The sequence below is a fragment of the Acomys minous genome, assembly GCF_964271855.1.
Source record: "Acomys minous genome assembly, chromosome: 3".
In the NCBI taxonomy this organism is placed as follows: Eukaryota; Metazoa; Chordata; class Mammalia; order Rodentia; family Muridae; genus Acomys; species Acomys minous.
The window spans coordinates 30,250,594-30,275,761 of NC_140485.1; the positions used below are offsets into that span (position 1 = coordinate 30,250,594).

Genomic DNA, 25,168 nt, shown 5'->3' on the forward strand with positions numbered 1-25,168 from the left:
CACCAAGGAAGCTCGTCTCAGGTAGTTACATGGTTCAACTGTGTTTACAGTGAATAGACAGAAAACCTATATTCATCAAAAACAAGCAAACAAACAAAAAACCCACACACACACACACACACACACACACACACACACACACACACACACGAAGACCCCTACAGACATTATGTACACAAAGCCTCAGGATGTTACAGTTAAGTCTTTAAGTCAAAGCAACTCAACAACTCCAATATATACATCATTACCTGCTAAATGGCTACACTTTTGCATGTATACATATAAATACCTCTACAGGAAAAATATTGATTAAACATTCTGAATTCAGACAACACTTACCAATTTGAGCCAGAGACTGAGAAAGCGGGGGTCACTGTGATAGCGCTTCTGCCCCTGCAGTGCTTCTATTGCCCTCTCTAGTAATGTTGACATGTTACTCTCTTTCCCCCCTTGAGGGTAGTTCTGTTCTGTCCAGTTAATATACCTGAACGGGAGGAAAAGGAAAGGAACATAATTTGAATTGATGCATACTTTTACTGTGGTTCTAAGGCTACTCTGAGGGGTTTTTGCTTTTGATTTTCAGTCTTACTATGTAGTCCTGGCTGATCTTTACTCATTATGTGGACCAGGTTGGGCTCAACTCAAAGAGATTTGTCTGCCTTTGCCTCCAAAATGCTGTGATTAAAGGCATGTGCCACCACACCCACCTCATTCTGGATTTACTTATTTTATTATTTGTGTGTATGCATGTCTGTGTACCGCATGTGCAGTGCCATCAGAGGCCAGAAGAGGACATCAGATCCCATGGGCTGGAGTTACATAGGGTTACATAGGAGCTACGGCGTGTGAGCTGGAAATCCAGCCCAATCCCCTGGAAGAGCAGCCAGTGCTCCTGACAGACAAGCCATTGTTCCAGCCCTCTATTCTGGAGTTTTATGCTTTAGAAGTCCTCAATGACCTCCAGGAAGCCTCTGTCTCTCACAGACTCTCTTGATTGTAACAAATGCTCTAGGAAAGGGACAGAATGACGGACCTCAAAGTTGTGTCACAGTCTGATCCTCGGGGAGCTTATAGTTTAACTCGGCAGTGCAGCCCTTCCTTGGCATATGTAAAGATCTGGGCTCTAAGCCAGGTGTGGTGGCACTTACACCTTTAATCCCAGCACTTGGAGGCAGAGGCAGGTGGATCTCTGTGAGTTCGAGGCCAGCCTGCTCTACAAAGTGAGTCTAGGACATCCAAGGCTACACAGAGAAACCCTGTCTCAAAAGACCAAGGGGGCCTGGGGGTAGCTACTGTGGCTAGTCTGGAAGTCTGTTTCCCCAAGACATCATTTCATGCTCTGGTCACCACTCCATGTCCCTTAAATTGAGAAACAAGGCCAAAAAAATCCATCTGTGAATGCCTCTGCTGTTCTTTCCTAAAAAAGACTCACCTGTCCCAAACATCCAGAGGGTCATTTCCAGAGTAAAAGCGAATTTCAGATTCAAATGCCCTGGAATTAAACAGAGTACGTTAGCAAGGCAGTTCTGACCACAGCCAGTGAACAGTCTCACTTCTGCTCTATTCCCTTCTGAGGCAGTTCATATGGTCTAAATAACTGTGCTAGAATCTGAGAATTTGTTAAATAGGAAAACAAAAACAAAATCCAGATTGAGGGCTTAGCTCAGTGGTACACTGCTCAAAACCCTTATAGATTCAGTAGCCAGGTTTAAAAAAAAAGAAGGGGGGACAGCCAGGTGAGGTAGTGCACACCTCTAATTCCAGCGCTTAGGAGGCAGAGGCAGGTAGATCTCCGAGTTCTGGCTAGGAGCACAGCAGCAGGCAGGTGTAACCAGAATGGCTGAGAGCTTATGGTGTTGACCCACAACACCAGGCAGACAGAGCTAATTGGGCCTGGTGTGAGCTTTTGAAACCTCAGCGCCCACCCATAGTGACACCTCACTCCTCCAACAAGGACACACCTCCTAATCCTTGCCAAACTGTTCTACCATCTCCAGATGGTAGTGTGTTCTGCTTATTGTTGCAGACTCCCCAGGTTTGATTCCAAGTACCCACATCAGGCGGCTCACAACTTCCTACAGCTTTATTTCATGGAGACGAGTGTTTGACTGCATGTATGTATATGTGCTACATGGGCAGTGCCCAAAGAGGATAGAAGAAAATACCAGAGGAGTACAGATGACTGTGAGAAGCCATAAGTGCTGGGAACCAAATCTGAATCATCTACAAGAGCAGTAAGTGCTCTTAACTACTGAGCCATCTCTCCAGTCCCACCCTTATAAAAATAACATCTTTCAGACACCAGGGCTCTTACAGAGCACCCAGGTTCGGTTCTCAACACCCACATAGGGTGGCTCACAATCACCTAAAAGTCCAAGTGTCAAGGATCTGACGCCTGTGGCCTTAACAAGCACCTGCAGTCACATGCACACACACAGATACATATATATCAATTTTAAATAATATCTCTCAAATGTATACATAAAAAGAATAGGCATAACTAAGATTCTGAGCCATGATGGTACAGGCCTCCTCAAGGCACTCAAGGCAGAAGCAGGGAGATCTCTCTGAGTGTGAGGCCAGCTTGATTTACACAGTAAGTTCCAAGCCGACCAAGGTGCTAAATGAAAGATTATTAAAAATAAAACAAGCCGGGCGGTGGTGGCGTACGCCTTTAATCCCAGCACTTGGGAGGCAGAGGCAGGCGGATCGCTGTGAGTTCGAGGCCAGCCTGGTCTACAAAGTGAGTTCAGGACAGCCAAGGCTACACAGAGAGACTCTGTCTCGAAAAACCAAAAATAAAAATAAAAATAAAAAAAAATAAAAATAAAACAAAACAGTTGGGCGGGGTGGTGCATGCCTTTAATCCCAGCACTTGAGAGGCAGAGGCAGGTGGATCTCCATGAGGCTAGCCTGGTCTACAAAGCAAGTCCAGCACAGCCAGGGCTATACAGAGAACCTCTGTCTTGAGAAAACAAACAAACAAACAAAGTCCAGCTCTGTCATCATTAGCTCAGACAAGGGATAGTTACTTGTCTGTTTTCTGTTTCTTCATCTATTAAATAGGTATCATAATATTACTTATTGGGTTTAATTTACATATATATTTTAAAGGGTTTTTTGTTTTGTTTTTGGTCTTGGTTTTTTGGTTTTTCAAGACAGGGTTTCTCTGGTTAGCCCTGGCTATCCTAGAACTCGTTCTGTGTTGAGGTAATCTTTTGTACATTGTGTGAGCTGTACCAACAGAGAGCTGAATACTGGCCAAACTTTGGTATTATTAGTCTTATGGATCCTCAGCTGCCTCATATTTTGGTTGGTTGGTTTGTTGGTTTTGGTTTTTCTAGACAGGGTTTCCAGGCTGTCCTCGAACTCACTCTTTAGACTGGGCTAGCCTCAAACTCATAGAGATCTGCCTGCCTCTGCCTCCCAAGTGCTGGGTTTAAAGGTGTGCCTCATATTTTGTAATACTCTTCCTCTCTCACCTCTTGACTGGCTTAATAAAGAGCTGATGGCCAATTGCTAGGGGGGAGAGGAAAGTCATGCGGGCTGAGAGAGGGTCTCTGTGAGAGGAATCAGATGTGGGGGAATGGCCAGTTTGACATGGGAAGGATCAGGTGCCAAGAGTTAAAGAGAGGTACCGGTAATGTGGGACAGGGTCATTTAAAGGCAGGTGTTATAGTAATTTGTATCTGTTCAGCCTACAATGTTAATAACTGACACAGGGAGACTGAATCATACTTTAAAGCTGCCAAGAGTCTGAACTGATTCTAATCTACTCGAAAACTACCAAACTACTCTAAACCTTATACCATACATATATTCCCAGAACTTGCCACTATGACCCCTGGGCTGGTCTTGTCAAGTCCCCACCATCCTCCTCCAACCATCAAACTTTCTCCTCCCCCCCCCAGGAAGTCCCGCCTTCCACTTCCGGTCCTTCTGCCCAGCTGATTGGCTAAACAGCGCTTTATTGACGGTTGATACATTCACTCAGCATTCCTCCACAGGCAGGCACACAAAATAAATGACACTGCAGATTCCTGCAAGTCGTCCTCAACCTCCACACAGCAAGCAAATAAATAAATAAGTAGGTAAATAGTTCTTTGTTTTTTAATGTAAAACCAAAATGAGTTACAGTGACATTCAACCACAGAGGGGAGGGTCTCATGAGGCCCTTGGGGTTCCTTGAGGGGTTACTAGCAATTAATGGTTCCTGGAGGGTCGAGTCATTTTTTTCAGGATATAGTCAATATAGTTACTCATGATCCAGGACCCCACCGTTCATGCAAGCAGCCCAAATTCAACTCAATGGGTCACACATACACACCAAAACAAAACAAACAAAAAACCCTACAACACAACAAAACAAAAAGCCATGAAAATAGGAATGGTTCTTGTTGGAAATAAAAAGTGTTCAGCAGGAGTCAGAGGGGGATGAGAGGGTAAAGGGGGAGGGTATGAAAATTACCAAAATAATTATACACACATGTGAGTGTCAAGTAATAAAAAATATAAATAATAATTATTATAAAGAAAACTAAGTTGGGCATAGTGACTGACACAAGCCTTTAATCTCATCAATCTGTGAGTTTGAGGCTAGCCTGGTCTACAGAGCGAGCTCCAGGATAGCCAGGGCTACACAGAGAAACAAACACTGTCTTGAAAAACCAAAAATAAAATAAAGTAAACCATCAACAACAACAACAACAACAAAACCCTAAACCAAAAATCTTTAAAATAGTAATAATAAAATAGCCAGACAAAGTGGCATTTGTCTGTACTTGCACAATGGGAACTGAGATTGAACTGCTCCAAGTTCAAGGCCAGCCTGGGCTACCACAGTAACTTCAAGGGCAGCCTAGGATATTTGGGGAAGTCCTGTCCAAAAAAAAAAATAGATAAACAAACAGAACAGATTCTGACACAAAAGAATTATACTCCATCTAAAAAAAAGACAAAGTAAGGCAGGCGTGAGCCACCACTCAGGGAGGCAGAGGCTTCTGTGAGTTCGAGGCCAGCCTGGTCTAAGGCTACACAGAGAAATGCTGTCTTGAAAGAAAAAAATAAAAATTTTAAAAAAGATACAAGTGAAACAATCAACAATACGAAGCAGACAAAGCACTTGCCAAGAATAGATAGTAAAGGTTTTAAGAAGTGAAAATGGGTGTAGGAACTAGGAAGCAACCATAGATAGTAAATAAAAAAGTAATTTTTTTAGAAGATCATCTGCCTTTCTGGTCCTGAGCTTAAGCTGCTCTATCACTCAACAATCCCACCCCAAGGGTGGGGGTGGGGATGGTGTCCACAAAAAGCCTTGTCAGATACCCACACTGGCTTGACTTACAAAGCACAAAAGAATGAACCAAAACATCCAATAACTGGAGAATGTTAAACAAGTACTTACTCAGCTGTAAAAAGGGACCACCGACGACTCAAAACTACACCAAATGAAGGCGCCATGGGGTTCTATTTATATCAAAATTTACAATAAGCTGGGCGTGGCGACACACACCTGGGAGACTGCACGAGGTAGATCACAAGTTTAGGACAGCCTAGGCTACAGCGCAAGACTCAATCGAAACAAACAACAAAACTCCAAAGTGACTTCTTTTGTCAGAAATCTAGTCAGCAGGTGCTTCACGGAGAGGGAGGAGGCCTGAGAAGGAGGAGGGAACCTCCTAGAGTGAGTTAGGACAGAGGCACCGCTTTTATAGCTAGCACTCACTGTATCTAGTCCTATAGCACTGTGGGAACGGCCCAGTGATAAAATACATGCTTAGTACCAGGAGGCCCTAGGCCCAATCCCAGAAAGGGTAGGAAGGCTGCAGACATGACTCAGGGCGAAGACACAACACAGTTCTTGCAGAGGGCACCCATGCTCGGCAGCTCACTTCCGCCTGTGACTCCAGCTCTTCGGCGACCAAAGCCCTTTCTGACCAACTTGGGAACTTGTACTCACACAATCTCACATACATACACATAATCGGAAATACATATTTTGTCTTTTCTTTTTTTACAGAATTATGGTATTTGTAACATCAGAGTATTTGTAACATTAGCCAACACGGGGAATTAGAAAAAGGAGGGTCAGTAGGAGTAAAGAGATTTGTTATCTGACAACAGAATTACATGCAGACGGACCTGGCCCAGTTGAAAACACTGAGTATAGCTATCTTGCCAGGCACCACAACTTAGCAACACAGCATATGGCACAGGGCTCAGGCTCAGAGACTCAGGGTCTCTGCAGCTGCCCCGCATCTCAGGGCAGTCCTCCTACATACAAGATCAAATTTCAAAATATGGTTTCTATCAAATGAGTATCATTTCCACACTCACAGAGCCATGAAAACATGAGCTGAGTCTTCCCAAGTGTGGGGCTGTCTACACATTACAGTAACAGACACTGAGAAGACAAGAGCTGTCGATGGCAGCTGTGGAGACACAACTGAGGGCAGAGACTTGGGGTGAACACAGCAGGGGGCCAACACCTAGGACAAGTCAGACAAGTGAGGAAACCAGTACAGGATCAAGTTGCAGCATTAAGAATAAAAGACCAGTGGGCACAGTGGCACTTGCTTTAATCCGAGCATTTGGAAGCAAAGGCAGGCAGATCTCTGTGAGTTCGAGGCCAGCCTGGAACTACATAATGAGTTCCTGGCCAGCCATGGCTATGGAGACCCTGTCTCAAAAAACAAAAAGAATTGAATACTACAACTAAATCATTAAAAACAAATAAAACAAAAAACACTGTTTAATAAAGTTGCTGACAGCCAATTACTGGGCAGACTGGAGGTAGGCAGAGCTTCGGTTCCTGAGCAGGGGGGTCACAGGTAGGGGCCACGAGGCCAGGAGAAGCAGCAGGGAAAGGAGGAAGGAAAGAAAGACAGAAAAAGAGGAAGTAAGCCAGGTGGCATTGGCCCATGCCTTTGATGCCAGCACTGGGAGGCAGAGGTAGGCACAACTCTGTGAGTTCAAGGCCAGCCTTATCTACAAAGCAAGTCCAGGATGGACAGCCAAGGCTACACAGAGAAACCCTGTCTTGAAAACAACAACAACCCAAACAAAACAAAAGGAAAAGAGAAAGTGGCCTGATGGAGCAGATGCAGCCCAAACAGGACTTACTGACACCCATGGGAAATGCAGATGGAAGATAGCCACCTTAGACAATTAGTTTAAATCATACCTACTTTATTGTGCTTAAGGCTTGTTTAAATAAACCAATAGGTCTCTGTCTCGATGTTGAGTGGGCTAATTCGGTGAGTATGGTTATGCATTTCATTTCAGCCTGAAATAAACACTATCCCATGCGATTAAGAAGCTTGCAATCAGAAAACTGGGCGAACAGATTCCCATACTCCCATGGAAAGGCATTCCTTAGGGCAGAGGTTCTCAGCCTATGGCTGTGACCCCTTTGGGGGTTGAAGGACCCTTTCATGGGGGTCATACACCAGATACCCTGCATATCGGATTCACAACAGTAGCAAAAGTACAGTTCTGAAGTAGCAGCAAAGTAATTTATGGTTGGGGGGTGGGAGGTGGGGGCGTAGGCACCACAACACGAGGAGCTGTGTTACAAGGTCGCAGCCTTAGGAAGGCCGAGAACCACTGCCTTAGGGTGCCCAGGATCCCTGCCACAGCTGGGACTAACAAACTGAACCCAAACCAGCCTGCTGCTTACCGTTTCTGTCGCTGCAGAGCAGTGTTACAGGCCGACTCCTGCTGGGCCAATGCTCCCTGAAGAGTGGACATGATCCGCCCATGCCGCAAGGGTTGTACGTTTTCTTTACTCAGCTCCCACTCATCTCCTTGGGACGTGGCTTCGCTGTGAGGGAGGAAACACAAATAGATCTGGCACCAACATTGTTATAGCACTACACTATGACACCATCTCCAGATAGGATCTTTGGGTTCGGGGGTGAACAGCTGGCACACTAGTAGCATTTTTCTCTGTCCTCCCCCCACTTCTGGTTTTTTTGTGACAAGGTTTCTCTCTAATAGCCCCAGCTGTCCTGGAACTCACTCTGTACACCAGGACGGCCTTGAACTCCCAGCAGATCTGCCTCCCTGAGTGCTAGGACTAAAGGCGTGTGTGCCACCACGCCCGGCCCGTTTTTACTCTTTCAAGCTTCCGAGCCTATCATTTGGTTTCCAAGCTTATGCTCAACAGAAGAGAGAACTTGGCAAGGGTGTTGTTGACAGCTTTATATGAATAAAGTTAAAGCCCAGAAAAAATAATTTTTAAAGCATCGTAAGTTTACAAAGTAGATATTTTTTTTTAAGCTACCAGTTTTATGTCCAATATGGGACAATCTGGTTTAATTCAAAATTACTGTCAGCCAGAATAATGTGTTATGTTTGACTTTCAATTTAAAACAGAAGAATAGAAGCCAGGCATGGTCTCCACACCTTTAGTGCCAGCTCTTAAAAAAAAAAAAAAGGAAGACAAAATTCTCAAAGGAAAAAAACAAAACAAAACACCCACAACTCTTCCCTTTCTCAGGTCTTCACTGGTCTCTGGGTCTCCATCTTTTTCTGCCTTTTCAACATTGCACACCAATACATCCCACTTACTCTGAAGGCAGATCACTGCTTTGCTACAAACCTCCTCATGATTTTCAATTACAATCCAATGGAAAACCCGGCCATCACTATGCTCGCACACCTTCCTTCTTCACCTTCCAGTTGAGCCTAGCCTTTCACGGCCGAACCATCTCTCCAGCCCTCTACTCTCCAGGTCCATGGCGTTCCAGTGACAATGACCATGCCAGTGGCAGCTTCCACTCCTAACTTTCTATAATATAAAACTTTCTTAAAAAAAAAAAAAAAAATATATATATATATATATATATATATATAGTGTGTGTGTGTGTGTGTGTGTGTGTGTGTGTGTGTGTGTGTGTAAGCAAGTGTGTGGAAGTCAGAGGACAACTTCTGGAAGTTGGTTCTCTCCTTCACCATGTGGGGGTCCTACGAACCAAACTGAGGTCCTCAATATTGGTAGCAAGCATCTCAAGCTGCAGAGACATCTCATCGGTCCATGACTAGTTTCCTTCTACTTTTGACCCAAATACCATCTCATCAGTGAGGTCTCTGTTCAAATCTTTTTTTCCACCTCGAGGCTAGGTAATGAGCCCAAGGCTTTGGGTTTCTTGGACAAGTGCCTCACCTGGGTTACACCCTCGGCTCCGCCTCCAATGCTTCCAGACATCTCTTGACTTCTCCTTTTTAGTACTGATCCCTAGCTGATTTTAAATGTCTTGTTGTTTCCCCGCCTTCCTTCCCTATCCCCCAGGAGTTAAGTTTCACAAGGCTTAGGATTCTGTGTCCACTTTCAGTGCTCAAATGATGGTCAATAAATTATGTTGCATGAATGAATGCTTATGACATGGCAATGACCCAGATATGATGAACTCCGTAGTTAAAATGCATATTAAATTCAAAAATTAGAAAAACTACTCTATGTTCTTACGGATGAGGAAAAGCAACAAATATTCTGCTTTTTAGACCCCCTATGCTACTAGCAAAATCAGAACACCTATTAGTTGAAAATCAGTTAACTTACAAATAAGTTGAATTATCTCAGAACTCCAGAAAACAGTACTAATGTATGCACGACCCCCATATAAGGCATGCTCAAGGTCAAACAAAAAACGGCTGAGGTGAGTTGCAAATCCAGATCACAAGGCAAATTCCAAGCTCTCCCGGTGTTGCCCCGTGGCTGAATGCAGGGCTCCAGGCCGTCAGGAACGGGGCTTGCTTGGGAGGGCCTGGTCAATCCCGACCTCCAAGATCCTCACCCCCGTCGCCACCCGGGCACCCAGCGGCAGCAACTTGGCTGCGGTCCTCACCTCGCCGCAAACCCTTCCTTCCTAGCCGCCGCCATCCTGCATTCCTGTTTCTCGCTCTCGCTCGTCCGCAGACCTTTTTCCTCGGGGTGCCGACTGTCTGGGCTTCTCTCTTCACCCTTCAGCTGACTCTGGCGCTGTGGAGAGCGTCACCCCGTGCTCCTAGACAAAACCATACACCCGATTCCTTCTCAAAGCCGCCACCTCACGCCCCATCACGCCAAAGCCGCCAAGTTTCAAATTTAACGGTCCCTCGCTGCAGACGTAGCCTCGCCCGTCCCCGTTCGTCTCTCCCAAAGCATTCTGGGGGTTGTAGTTTATCCCGGGTTTAAGCTCGCGCTGCCCGGTGGCTAATGAGAGTTGAGGCTCTGCGCTTGGGGTGCTGGGACCAATGGCTGTCCAGGTGCTACAGCAGGCTCAGGCACAAAGAATTCTCTGGGGGTTCGCTCAGTGTTTCCGCTCTAAAGCAAATCTTCGAACCCTGGGAGGGACACCTTAATGATGAGGGATTCTGTGATGTTTTGAGTGTCATGGCATGTCTTGGCTTGCTTTTCTAGGTTGCTCAGAACAAGCAATTGTGCTTGCTCTCCTAGGTCTTGCTGTCTGCGCCCTAAGCCTCACACTTGTCCAGGGACCCTTAGGCCACTCTCACCCAGCTGTTTCCTGTTGAATCCACGAATCTAACTTTTAAAACGTTAGATTGTAGTTCTCGTTTTATCTTTTACACAAGTACTGGTTTAGCACTGCACTTCCTTTCCCCCCAGCAAGCCCTTTTGCCTCCAAACCGTCTCAACTTTGACCGACTTCCTTTAAACTGTCTTGGAAAGTATACGGTTTGTTTGTTTTGTTTTGTTGTTTGTTTGTTTGTTCTTTCTTACAGCCTAGCCAGATGTCCTATAACTCCAATATAACACAGACTACAACCAGGCTAAGCCTCTTGCTTGTTTCCCTGGGGCTAAAGCTCAGGCTTGGTGGTACAGCACGTATCTCAGCGACTCAGGAGACTAAGGCATGAGGATCAGGAGTTCAAGACCGTCCAGGGTAACTTGGTGAGATCTCATAGCACAATAAAAAGTGTGGGGTTTTAGTTTGGTGTTTTTTGTTTGTTTGTTTGTTTTCTTTTTTCCCAAGACAAGGTTTCTCTGGATAGCTATGGGTGTCCTGGAACTTGCTGTGTAGACCAAGCTGGCCTCAAACTCGCAGATTCGCCTGCCTCTATCTTCTGAGTGCTGGGGTTAAAGGCATACGCCACCACCATCTGGCTTTTTTAAAAAATTGAATTAGAAAAAAATAATTTTTTTTTTTAATTAAGAGTGGTGAGGTGGGGCGGGAGCAAATATAGCTCAGTGGAGAGCACTTTCTAGCATTGGTATCAGGGCCTGAGTCTGATCCCCAGGACCCCCCAACACACACACACACACACACACACACACACACACACACACACACGAAAATAGGAAGGGAGGGAGAGTGAAAGTAGGGCGTGGGAGCTCACACGTTTAATCCCAGCAGAGGTAGGCGGATCTCTGTGAGTTCGAGGTCAGCCTGGTCTATGAAGTGAGTCCAGGAGAGCTAAGGCTACACAGAGAAACCCTGTCTGGTAAGGGGGAGGGGACGGAGAGAATGAGAGTGAACATGAATTCTGGACTATATCTGGATAGGACCTGTGGTGGTCTGATGAAAATGCTCCCCATAGCCTCCTGTGTTTGAACACTTAGTCCCCAGTTGGTGGAACTATTTGGGAAGGATTAGGAGGTGCGCCTCTGGTGGAGGAGCTGTGTCACTTGGGGGTAAGCTTTGGGATTTCGAAACTCCATACCTTTACCAATAAGTTGTCTCTCTTTCTCTCCTCCCCACCCTCCGCATCCCCACCCCACCCTCCCCACCCCCACCCCGCCTCATTTATGCTTATGGATCATGACGTAAGCTCTCAGCTACTGCTCCAGCACCATGCTGGCTGCTATGCTCCCTCCCGTGATGGTCAGGGACTCTGACTCTATGAAACTATAATCTGCAAATAAACTCTTTTATGAGTAGCCTTAGTCATGGTGTCTTGTCTTGGCAATAGGAAAGTAACTAGGTCAAGATCCAAGCAGTATTGTGCCCACTAACGAGGAGGCAAGTCTCCTGTGTGGTAATGCGCACAAAGGTAGGTTCCACGCAGTTCTAGTGGAAAGAGGATAAGACGGAGGCTGAGCTGGAGGAGATGAGGTCAGTGAGCTGGACGGAGCTCTTCCCCCTCTAAGAACTTCGGCTGGTAAAGGGGGCCAAACAAACAATTTCAATGCATCAATACCCAGGCCAGAAGCAGATAAATTGGGGAGGAGGGGCGTCAGATGAGCATAGAGGAGGAGCTTCTGACGAGGCTGTGGAGCAAAAAGGGAGCTGTGGAATTTCTCTGCAGAAGACAGTGGTCCTGAAGGAAAAGAACTGTAGTGCTCGGTTTTTTGTTTGTTTGTTTGTTTGTTTGTTTTTTAACTCTAATTTATTTGGGGTGTTTAGGCCTCAGCCTCCCTTCCGAACTCCCAACCCTGTGTAGGAGAGAGAGGGTTAGTGAGGGGAGGGGGCCTCTTTACTTCTGGCTGTTTAGGGTTGAAGAGTCTTTGGGGCTATACCAACTCAGTCAACAGCAGATGCAACCTGCAGTCTCCTCCAAGCTGCTGTGCCCCGATGCGTTTCTCTCTTTCTGTATGCTCCAAACCACCACACACCATCTGTCTCTGGTCTCCTAAAACAGCTACACACCACATGCCAGAAGCCAACACTGCTTCACATGCCATGCTCTCTCTAGGCTCGCCTTTACATCCCCAGAGCCCTAGACCACGCCCCTCTCCATGCCACCTGAGGAAGGCCTTACCAGCTGGCAAAAACCATGCTGCCATATGGGACAGTTAACAGCTGTGGACAAACTAAAGCTCGAGCTGAAATCCCACACTTGGGATTAAAACAAAAGCATGTTTACATAACACAATGGAGGAGTTTACAAGGAGACTAAAACTTCCATTACAAAGAATGAGTTAGCACAATCTACTGATAGGAACAAACTAAGTTCTGTAGCAACTGGAGTGCACCTGTGGTACGTTTCCACTGCTCTGCTCACCACTGTCCGGTGAGTTTCCTCACGCAGGTCTCATATATTGGACTTCCATCATGCCCCATCAAAACGTGACTGACTTATGTTCCTTTTTCTCACCTAACCATCATATAGAAAACAGGAATTAAATGGTGGTAAGATACTCCTGATAGTGAAAGTGTTTTTAAGATACAAGTACATGGAAGGCAGAAGCAGGTGGATCGCTGTGAGTTCAAGGCCAGCCTGGTCTACAAATCAAGTCGAGGACAGCCAAGGCTACACAGAGAAACCCTGTCTCAAAAAAACCAAAACCAAAATCAAACAAGCAAACAAACAAAACCCAAAACAACAACAACAACAAAAAACAGTAAGTGTTGCAGGGCTAGAGATTTAGTGTTCTGTTGTTTCTGAAATGCTGGATTATGTGGACAGCTCTTTTGAGATCTGTCAAATTGCACCAGGAAGCTAAGGGTGTCTTAATCCTGTTGCTCATGTAGCAAACACCTCAACTCACTAGCTTAAAATGACACCAACTCCCTATGTCCCTGTCTGATGGATGAGGAGGTTGACACAGGATCTCTGGGCTGACTGAGGCATTGGCAATTCTGTCTTGTTTTCTGGAGTTGCTGTGGGAGAATGTGCTTCTCGCAGCTGCCCTGGCACCCCCTGGTTTATGTGTCCCTTCGTTCATCCTCAAAGCCACGGATATAGCATCTCCCCGGCCAGGCTTCCATCATTTTAAGTCTCTCTGGTCGTAGTCAGGAAATTTTCCCTGTTTTTAAAAGCTCCTGAGATCAGATGGAGCTCACCTGGACAGTTCAGCAAAAGCTTTGCCCTCTCCCCTGATCCTGAACTCTAATCACTTTTGCCAGGTCCCTTAGGCACTATAAGGTGACACAGTCACAGGAACATTTGGCAGGCCATTATTCTACCTGCCTCAGATTGAACGACTACATCATCAGTATCTCTAAAATCACTTAATTCTGAAAAAAAAAAAAAACACTTCCATACTTCTTTCAGGATGGGTTTGGAATATGTTCCTTAATTTATTGCCCCCCCCCCCGCCCCGTCCAGATGCAGGTCATTCCATGGGTTAAGTGGTGGGTATCCAGGACCCAGCAGCAGGGTCAGCGCAACCTCTGAGCCTCTCTTTCTGACTCCAATAGGGTGAGCACATCACCCTCTTGAACGGGGCCTTTGACGATTCAGACGATAGAGCGGCAGGTGTCATCCATAAATTCCACAGGCACCTGCGTGCACTGTCCCTGCGAACCCGTCCTGTCCAGCACTTTGGTTACCCTAGCCAGCTTTATGGGCTGCACGCAGCTCGTGTCTGTGATGGTGGCGATCTGACGGAGATGGTCTTTTTATATTTTAACAAGTTTTGATAGAAAAAAATTTATAAAGGAATAAATCTTACCAATGGGTCCAGGCATAATGGTGTTCACCTTTAGTCCTAGCATCTGGGGTACAGAGACAGATAAAGCTTTGTGAGTTCAAGACCAACCTGATCTACACAGAGAGTTTCAAGCTGAAACCCTGTTCCCAAAACAATTCTTTTTAAACTGGTAAAATTTCAGGCCTAATGGGAATGTTTGGCCATCTGGCATTGTTCTAGCAAGCTCCTTGATCTCTTGCATTTACACTCGTCAAAGCTGTATCTCTCTGCACGAGTGGCTCTTAGATGGATTCAGTGGTTATATTTGGTCTCTTGCTCAGTGTTGTTCCTGACTCTGCAAATGGCGGATTGCCCAGCTTTGCCCTGCCTTCATATACAAAATCTGGCTTTGGCGTGGCAAATAGTCCAAAGATGGGAGCCTCATAGTCTCCAGGACATCCCTGGATTGGCTGTTTGTTGTGCAGTCACAGGAGGAGAGTCCCTCTGGGGGTGGGAGTAAGGTCAAGGGGAACAGAGTTAGGGGGAAAGAGACAGTGTTCAAGATCAGAGGATACTACATCTGGGAAAGCAATTCACTCTAGGGCCTCTACCCTGACAACAGATCAGCCAATCAGAACAGCAGGAACGTGTTGAATTTACCAATGATTTGGTGTCTTGGGGGTGGGAGAACCAATGAGAAAGAAGTATAATGAGTCCACCAACTTGTTGCCAAGAAGAGAGGTGGAGGGTGGAAAGGCACGGTGGCCCAGGACCCAGGGCGGCTGGCTGCTGCCTAGTTGTGTCTCTGTGGTAGCTGTTGCTGACAGGGTACTAGGGAACTCTCCAAAAAAAATCTGGGGTTTTCTCTTCAGTTCAGTGGAAACTCTTTTCTGGGCTATACTTCTGCTTTTCTGCAGAAGTACCCTACTTTCACGATCGTCTCAAAAACACTGGAAATCGCTTGACCCCAAATTTCCACTGCTAGATGCAATAAATTCTCTGCAGAATGGGGAGGTGCCAGCTATCAACCCTCAGACATCTGGCAGAAAAGGACTGAAAGGTCAGAACAGACCACAGGCTGAGAACATGCAGAGTGTAAAGAGACGACAGCAGCCGACTGTAATCTGGACGCTTGGGAAGTGGAGGCAGAAGGATCAGATAGTCAAGGTCATCCTTAGCTACACAGTGAGCGCTGGGCTACAGGGGAGCCTTTATGGGACAAACAAAGCAGCCCCTCTCCACCAAAACTGAAAAAGAAGCAGGACAAGATACGACTGCTCAGGACCAGGGCAAGAGGGATGCAGAGAGTTGTTAGCCTTAAGCCAACCTGGGTTACGTAATGGGATGCTGTCAGTGTTCATAGCTTTTCTGAGGAAAAGGGGTCAAGAGGCCCCCATATCATTGGAAACAACACAGTTTAGCTGAATGTGGGAGTTAAACTGACTCAGAGGAGTTAATTTGGCCCTTATTCCCACATGTACACCTCTTCTCCCGAGGTCTGTCTCCTTCTCCCCCCTCCCCCGCCTCTCCCCCCTCCCCCGCCTCTCCCTCCTCTCTTTTTTCTCTCTCTCTTTCTACCCCCTTTGTCTCTGTCTCTCTTTGATTGGAGGAAGGTCTCAGCTAGAATCGGCCAACATTGAACTTCTATTGAAATAACCTTGAAATATTGAGGAGCATTGGAGACACCGAATCAAGAATTCTGTAAAGGCTGTTCAGAGGACCCCTGGCCCACCATGCCTTTGATCATCCACAGATGATGACCTAGTCTCAAGAGCCAGTGCAGAACCATAGCAGTTTCCCTTCCCCATGGGGTCCTTGGGATATGTTGCTTCTGGGACATTGCAGTGTCTTTCTTTCATCACATTCTCCAAGCCAAAACGGAGAGAAAGGAACCCAGAGGCAGGTGCTTTACAAAACTCTCTTCCTCTAATTTCCAAAGACATGGGGAGGGGCACAGGCCTCCCTGAACCAAGATGGGCCTGTTTGCAGCTTTCTCTCCAGGCTTTGCCTTGATCCTGTATCAGTTACTTTTCTGCACCTGCGAGGAGCCCGCATGACCCCAGGGAACTTATAAGAGAAAGAGTTTGCTTCGCCTTATGGTTCCAAAGGGAGCAGAACGATGGTGGGCGTGGCTTGGCGGCAGGCAGCTAAAGCAGGAAGTTGAGGATGGGTTCATCTACACACTGGAAGCAGAGGATGGGGAGAGGAGGAGGGGTGGGGGAGAGAAAACTGAGAGTGAAGTCAATTTATAGATTCCCAAAGCCCCCCTAGGCTCTACTTCAAAACCTCCACAAATCGCACCGACAGCTGGGGCCTAGTGTTCCAGTACCTGAGCCTATGGGAGCCGTTCTCATTCAGAGTACTGTACGTCACAACACATCAGCAGAAAGGGGCTTTCCAGGAGAGAGGTGGGGGTGCTTGGTAACTCTGGGCCATGTCTCCAGCTGGGGAACTGTACAATCTACAGGCTGGCTCCTGACAATGGTGAGATGGATGCTGGGAGCAGATCGCATGCTGAACATACTTATGACCGCTATCATGAGAAAAACTCCTCTACGGCGACAAGCCCATTGGCCGTGGTTTCTTCTGCAATTGTAAACAAATAAATGGATCAGAAGACTCCTAGCATTCAAACGCTCTGGGTCGGTGGTGTTTTCTGACTGGCGTGTAGGAGCCATGGGACCAGGGCATGTCAGGTTTTGCTGTACATCAAACGCTCATCACCGGCCCTGAGGCCGGAGCTCAATATATACTAGCATGTGGTCTTGTTAGATCACAAACATGTCACATGTTCACTCAACAAACATTTCCTGAATATTTTGTGTTAGCGGCTATGCCAGGTACCAGAGACATAAAATGAAGAAAGCACAAGGTCCCATAACCAAGAAAAACAACCGGTAACATGCCTGCAGTTAGGGGCACTCACGGTGAGTGGCTTAGAGGGATCTTGACAAACAAAAGAGAATCCTAAAGGAGAGAAAAACAAGAGCTCACTGGACATATGAGTGTTAAAGTATCTTTTATTCTCCCAATTTAATTGTTGTCTCAGAGGCTTACTGACTCTGTCTGCTAACCTAGACTCACTCCTGGAAGCTCCTAGCCTCTGTACTACCTAATCTAGGTCTAGAATGCTTTCAGCCTCTGAGACTTAGTGCTGAGAAAGCTCACCCTTTCTAGTTCTTTCTGAACTCTGGCTGGCTGGTTCAACTCAGCTGCTTTAGCTCAAGCTCCTCTCCTAGCTGACTGATTCAATCTGGCTTCTCTCACTCAGCTTCTGACTGAATTGCTCTGCTTGGCCTCCCAACTAACTCTAGCAATCTGTTCTAATCTTCTGGCTCCTTTCATCCTCTGGCTTTACCTGTGTCTAGCTTGTTCTCTCTTCAGCCTGTCTCTGTAAAATTCTCCTGGCAAAACTGCCTCTGAATTCTGTAGGCATAAAGTTATTGTGTAGTTTAAATTCTGATTCCCGTCTCAGCGCTGTGTAAATGCTGCTCCCCAATTGTCCCCTTGTGTGCCAATAAAGCAGCTTACAGCCAATCTCTGAGCAGGGGAGAGACTAGGGCTGGACTTCCTGCCAGCCAGGGGAGGAGGAGTTAGAGGAGGAAGTAGGGGGTGGAGCCAGGGGGATTCAGCCTGGGTAGCAGTCCAGGAAAGATCAGGAAGAAGGAGCTGGAGCAAAGAAAGAACTAAAAAGCAAGTAACTTGGGGGTTTGGCTAAGATGGAGTCAGGATAACATAAAGGGTTAACAATAGACTCAAACTGCCAAAAATTGTGCTGTGAAGCTTTATAAACAAACATCAAGAGTCTCAGATATTTGTATGATAGCCAGGTTAAGAAATACAACTAAGAGAAACAAACAGAGTTTTAGAAAAACAAACTTTAACAGAATTCCATGAACCGAACTGCTACAAACTCAACTCCACTGCACTGCCTCCCAACTCTCTGAGTCACCCAAACTGATCAGAACAGAGATCGACATGCCTTTGTCTCCTGAGCACTGGGATTAAAGGCGTGTACCACACACACACACCTGGACCTAAGCTTTCCCTCACCTAGAACTTGCTCTGCTGAACTCAGAGGTCCGCTTGCTTCTGTCTCCTGGGATTAAAGGTGTGCCTGTATTCCAGCCAGTCTTTGGCTCTCTTGCCCTGTTCTGAATTAAAACTGCTCTACATCTGAGGACACACTGCAGTCACTAGGAGAGATGTAGGGTCCTAGCCCACAGCCTGTTGAGTACAAGGTCAGAGACCAAACCCAGCCTGGCAGGTGTGGTGGTCTCTTTTTTTAGGTTGGATGGAAAATCCAGCCTCTTTTGCTCAGTATGGGGGTGGGGTGGGGGGTGGAAGGTGTCTACCTGTAGTCTGGGTATTTCCTCTGAGCTCTCTGGTAGCTCTATGGAGCCACATAGTATTTCCACCTGACAAAAGGGCCTGATGATCCCCTAGACCTGCCATGGGACAGAAGTAGGCAGGGCACAGAACGGGCATGCCTCCTCCTCCCTCACTTCCCTCATGTATTTCATTCTTCACCCCAGTCATAACTCTCTGATGTCAAGTTGTTCTCATGTTTGTTTTGCTGAGTGCGCCAGGGCCGAGGAGAACTGACCCAGCTGGTCCGACTGGTTCGCAGGCTCCTGGGTCTCTGTTGTTTCATTACTTTGCTGCCCACAGCACGGACACTGACTTAGGAAGGCCAGGCTCATGCCCGACATCTTGCCATATCTCCTGCGCCTACCAAGAGGGAAGGGAAAGGATGCCATAAAGAACACCACAATGGGCTGAAGAGATGGCTCAGAGGTTCAGGGCACTGACTGCTCCCCCAGAGGTCCTGAGTTCAATCCCCAGCAACGACACGGTGGCTCACAACCACCTGTAATGTGACCTGATGCCTTCTGCTGGCCTGCAGGTGTACATGCAGGCAGAGCATTGTATACATAATAATAAATAAATCTTTAGGGGAAAAAAAAGAAGAACACCACCACGATGTTTTACCTACTGCACCCTTCTTCACCACCTGGGTCCATCTGTAGACAGGCAGTGCTGGAGTCAAGCGAATTGCATGTACCCAAGATCTTAGTAGGGGAAGGGCTCTCCTGGCTGCAAAGAACACTTCTCTCAGTGTCATACTCCAGGGCACCCTGACCTAGTTGTGTGTCCCTAAGAGTGATAGAGGATATCTGTTAGAGGGCTTTTCTACTTGTTATGGGACACAAGAACTCACTGGGCTTTAACAGGATGTCTTGCAAAGTTGGGGATAATTCCATACGATACTAAAAGAGAAACCCCGCCCCCCCCAAAAAAAACAAAAAACAAAAAAGAAAAAAAAATGTCAGCATCGGGTCTGGAGAGATGGCTCAGCGGTTAAGAGCACTGACCCAGGTTTGATTTTTCCAACAGCCACATGGTGGCCACAACTGTCTGTAATTCAAGTTTCAGGGAATCCGACACCCTCACACAGACATATATACAAGCAAAACACCAATGCACATAAAAATAATAAAAGTAAAATCGTTAAAAACAAACAACAACAAACAAAACACCACAAAAATGCCAGCGTCCTGCTGCCACATTCGCATACTATAGTACATGGGACCTTGCTGTTTTCCAAGGAAGAGTAACTTGAATAAACACTACAGCCATGTTTCCCAAACCTTATTGAATCATTTGGAGACAGTTTTAAAAATCCAGATCTTGGGCCAGGTGTGGTGGCACATGCCTGTAAACCCAGCACTTGGGAGGCAGAAGAAGGCGGGTCTCTGTGAGTTTGAAGCCAGCAAGGCCAAGACTAAAAGAGAAACCCTGTCTCAAAATAAATAAATAAATAAATAAATAAATAAAAAAGAAGAAAGAAAGAAAGAAGAGAAAAGAAAAAGAAAAACCAAAAATCTAGGTCTTGGGTCTGTAGGTCTAAGTTATGGTGGGAGACCCACAATTTCTGACAAACTTTGGGGTATTGTGTGGGCTGCTAGTCTGAAGACCAGCCAACAAAATGAGCAAGGCGTTTTGGCACAAATGTGCATGTATTTTCTTTTAGGGATTTATATTTGGAAGACATTTTGACTGTAGAATTTGTTGAGATTGGGGTGTAACTGATATCTAGTGGTTAGAGCCAGCAACACTGATGAATATCTTATAAAGAACAGGTCACCAAGCCAGGTGCAGTGGCACAAACCTTTGATCCATAGGCAGAGGCAGGAAGATCTCTGTGGGTTTAAGGCCAGCCTGGTCTACAAAGCAAGTCCAGGATAGCCAAGGCTACACGGAGAAACCCTATCTCAAAAAAATAAAAAATAAAAATAACTGGGGCTGGAGAGATGGCTCAGAGGTTGAGATTACTGTCTCCTCTTCCAAAGGTCCTGAATTCAATTCCCAGTAACCACATGGTGGCTCACAACCATCTATAATGAGATCTGGTGTCCTCTTCTGGTTGTAGTTATACATGCAGGCAGAACACTGTATACATAATAAATAAATAAATCGTAAAAAAGAAAACCCACAACAAACATATTTCTTTAAAAAGAGATTAACTGGCTGGGCATGGTGGCGCACGCCTTTAATCCCAGCACTCGGGAGGCAGAGGCAGGCGGATCACTGTGAGTTCGAGGCCAGCCTGGTCTACAAAGCGAGTCCAGGATAGCCAAGGCTACACAGAGAAACCCTGTCTCGGGGGAAAAAAAAAGAGAGAGATTAACCGGGTTCTGCCTGGAAGGCATTAATCCCTTTAATGACCTAATAACCTCATACAGGCCTGTGAACTAAAGTTCTGTGAAGAAGCTACATCCAAGCTGAAGGTTGTGTGGGCTGGCTGATTCCAACCTAATGACTGTAGAGAGGTAGAGTGTTGCTGATCAAGAGTCAAATTATGTTGTGTTGTCACACACACACACATATATATAATGTATACAGTGCTCTGTCTGCATGTATATCTGCAAGCCAGAAGAGGGCATCATATCACATTATAGATGGTTGTGAGCCACTATGTGGTTGCTGGGAATTGAACTCAGGACCTCTGGAAGAGTAATCAGTGCTCTTAACCTCTGAGCCATCTCTCCAGCCCCGTTGGGTTGTCTTTAGTGCCCTGGATAGCTGTTATCTGAGCTAGCATTTTTGTGACTATTAGATAAAACTTTGAAATGTTTCTACTTAGCAGACCACCAGTGCCCTAAGACTAACAGTGCTACGATATGAAATCTGAAAACTGTAGGGGCCATCTTCCCCCCAACTCTGCTGTAAATGACTATCTTAGTCACTGTTCTGTTGCTGTGAAGAGACACCGTGAGCACACGACTCTTACAAAAGAAAGCATTTAATTGAGGCTTGCTTACAGTTTCAGAGGCTCGGTCCACTGTCATGTGCCCATCGTGTGGCGGAGCATGGCAGTACACAGGCAGACGTGGTGCTGAAGGAACGGCTGAGGGTTCTACTTCCAGATCCAGAGGCAGCAGGAAGAGAGAGACACACTGGGCCTAGCTTGGGCATTTGAAACCTCAAAGCCTAAAGGACACACCTTCTCCAACAAGGCTGCACCTAACCCACCTTGAGTAGTGTCACTCTGATAACTAAGCATTCAAATATATGAGCCTAGGGGGCCATTTTTTTTTTTTTCTGAGACAGGGTTTCTCTTGTAGTCCTGGCTGTCCTGGCCTTGCTTTGTAGACCAGGCTGGTCTCAAATTCATTCAAACCATCACACTGGTCCCCCGGATGCCCTTTCTGGTATGCTTGGTAAGTGCACTGCTTCAAGACCGTATTGTTTCTGTATGATAACCTTTTGCACTGTAGGGCTTAAGTGCAGGTTCCCTTCCATGGCTACTTATTGCTCCAAAATAAACTAACTCTTTAATGCCTTTTCAGCAAGAACGGTGCTCTTGGCTTCCTAGCCTTGCTCACAGCCCCGCCACAACAGCAGTCAAGTGTTGCCATAGGTTTTGGAGAAAACACATAAATCTTTTTTTTTTTTTTTTTAATTTTGGTTTTTTGAGACAGGGTTTCTCTGTGTAGCCTTGGCTGTCCTGGACTCCCTTTGTAGACCAGGCTGGCCTCAAACTCACAGTGATCCTCCTGCCTCTGCCTCCCAAGTGCTGGGATTAAAGGTGTGTGCCACCACGCCCGCCACATAAATCTTTTTAATTAAAGATTTCTTTTATTTTTCTATTTGTCTGTGGCAGGGAGTGTGTGCACATGAGGACAGGTGCCTGTGAGTCCAGAAGAGGGCACTGGATCCCCTGAAAGTGGAGTTTTAGGTGGTTTTGAGACTGACATGAGTGCTGGAAACTGAACTTGGGTCCGCTGCAGGAGTAGCATGTTTTTAACCTCTGAGCCATCTCTTCAGCCAAACACATTGTATTTAAACCACGGTAAGATGAAATGCGTCACGAGCTTCCCACTACTCATGGCTTCTCACGCAGTTTAAGAAACCTTTGTTGTTATGTTGAGGCAGGTCTTAGATAGCTCAGGCTGGTCTCAAATGTGATATGTGTCCTTGAACTTGGAATTTATCTACTTAGCCACTGTGAGAGGTGGTGTCATCCTGGGGCAGATGGTCCTGGTTGTATAAAAAAACAAGTCTCTTTGCACCTCTCAAGTGCCAGTATTGTAGGTGTGACCCACCATGCCAGCAAGACACAGTTAGTTAGTTAGTTAGTTAGTTAGTTAGTTAGTTAGTTAGTTTTTTGAGACAGGGTTTCTCTCTGTATCCCTGACTGTCCTGGACAGTCTGTGAAAATAGTGTGAGGTGTGGATGGGTGTGTGAGTGGGTGACTCTGTGGAGAGAAGATCCCTCAAGCAAATATTCAGCTGGCTGCCATCTTGTCCCATCCTCCTACACATACGCACGCACGCACGCACACACGCATGCACGCACACGCCTGCACAGGGTTTCTCTGTGTAACAGAGCCCTGGCTGCCCTGGACTTGCTTTGTAGACCAGGCTGGCCTCGAACTCACAAAGATGCCATAGCCTCTGCTGGGATTAAAGGCCTGTACCACCACACCTGCCTCTCTCTGTCTCTGTCTGTCTGTCTGTCTCTCTCTCCTCCTCCCCTCCCCCCCCCACGCCAGCTCTCTCCCACCTTCCCTCTCCCCCTCTCTTCCTCTCTCTGTCCTTCTCTCGTTCTTTCTTCTTCTATTTCTTCTTCTTCTCCTCCTCTTCTTCCTCCTCCTCCTCTTCCTCCTCCTCCTCTTCCTCCTCCTCCCTTTCCTCCTCCTCCCTTTCCTCCTCCTCCCTTTCCTCCTCCTCCTCCTCCTCCTCCTCCTCTTCCTCCTCTTCCTCCTCCTCCTCCTCTTTCTCCTCCTCCTCCTCCTCCTCCTCCTCCTTCTTCTCGCAATGCAGTGAGACCAGCTATTCAGGGGTCAAGGGCACACAGTCTAGGGCTGGCATGGACGACTTCACAGAGGCGCGCCTTCGGGTTGGGTCTTGAGTCTGCTTCTGCATCTGTGGTCTGGCTACTTTTCATCACGGTGAGGCGCTGGACACAAGGCAGCTTTAGAGACAGATGGTGGTTCCTCCCTCAAGCTTGTCCCTAGCTGAAGTCCTTACCATTTTGTACCAGTCATCACCACCATATGCATTGGTATACCACAGTATTCACTATCACATTGGGTGCAGGTTGCATCCTTAGCCCTAACAGTGACATTGGCACAGCAACTGTCTGTTTCATGGCTTCTTTAACATTAATGCCCCCCTCCCCCGGCTCCACCTCTTGTATGGCAGGATGAGTGTTTGGGATGTGTCTTAGTTTGCTTTTCTGTTGCTGTGATAAAACACTGACCAAAAGCAACTTGGGATAGGGGGTTTTTCCCACCTTCCAGATTGTAGTCCTCCAATGAGGGAAGCCAGAGGTAGGAACCTGGAGACAGAAACTGAGGAATGATGCCTACTGGCTAGCTCTCATGACTTACTTTTTTATACAACCCAGGACCACCTGCCCCAGGCTGACAACACCTCTCACAGTGGCTAGGCCCTACCACATCAATCAAGAAAATGTTAAAAAAAAAAAAAAAAAAGTTATCCTGGTGGTAGTGAGTGGCTCATGCCTGTAATCCCAGCACTGGGGAGATCTGAGAATCTCTGAGTTCGAGGCCGGCCTGATGTATAAACTTAGTTCTGGGACAGCCAGGGCTACACAGAGAAACCCTATCCTGAAAAAAACAAAACCAAAAAGAGAAAGAAAAAAATAAAGAAAACGTTTCACAGACACGCCCATGGGCCAAAACATGTGACTGTGCCTTCGTCAAGCAGCAAATGGATCATGTTTGCTCACCTCAGCATGGCGCTCTGTTCCCCAGTGTCTTAGTCTCCCTTGTCCCTGTACTCTGGTTATAACCCAAAGGGAAGTGTGGAGAAGGAGGAGGTAGAGGAGACACAGTTTGCCTGGTCCTCTCACCCTCCGCCTCTCTTGGAGATGATGGTGATGTCTGGACCCGTGCTGTATCATGTGACCATGAATGAAAACAAATAGGAAGCTGCAAGCTAATATCCTAAAGAGAAGCAGGCAGGAAAAGCAGAGAAGCCTGCAATGGCCATCCCAGGACTTCTCTTTATGTAGGGGAAAACTATACCTTACCTATGCCATGTTTGCTGGGCTCTTTGCTATGAAAACAAATTCACCTCTCTCCTTCTCCCTCTTCCCCCTCCCTCTCTTCCTTTGAAACACCCGCCCCATTATTCTCATGATTGTCACATGGTTCTCCCTGCTGTATGTAGTTTGTTTTATACGTGTGTAATAAAATAAAAGTATAAAAAATAATAAATATTTTAAAATATATTTAAAAAAAAAGAAACAATCCTCCATCCTCCCTACCCTCACCACCTCACCTCACCCCCTCACTGTGCCTATGTGGAGGTCAGAGGACACCCCTCTGGTGGTCTTTGC

General features: G+C 46.5%; 1 protein-coding gene and 1 pseudogene across 4 annotated transcripts in view; both read right to left on the reverse strand.

The window, feature by feature from the left end:
• Positions 1-10,101, reverse strand: part of BUB1B (BUB1 mitotic checkpoint serine/threonine kinase B) — a 52,182-nt gene extending 42,081 nt beyond the window's left edge. For 2 of the 3 annotated variants that reach the window (XM_084776923.1, XM_084776924.1), the window contains exons 1-4: positions 9,849-10,101; positions 7,679-7,822; positions 1,433-1,492; positions 340-484 (exon numbers count right to left, since the gene is read on the reverse strand). In XM_084776923.1, coding sequence (XP_084633049.1) covers positions 340-484; positions 1,433-1,492; positions 7,679-7,822; positions 9,849-9,883 — 384 coding nt within the window. In that variant the 5' untranslated portion in view covers positions 9,884-10,101. The remainder of the gene's footprint in view (positions 1-339; positions 485-1,432; positions 1,493-7,678; positions 7,823-9,848) is intronic. The other variant, XM_084776922.1, reaches the window with a different exon arrangement.
• Positions 10,102-14,023: 3,922 nt separating this feature from the next.
• LOC311593122 (small ribosomal subunit protein eS28-like) lies at positions 14,024-14,285 on the reverse strand (annotated as a pseudogene). The gene has a single exon. The product of its transcript is annotated as a small ribosomal subunit protein eS28-like (transcript).
• Positions 14,286-25,168: the final 10,883 nt, after the last annotated feature.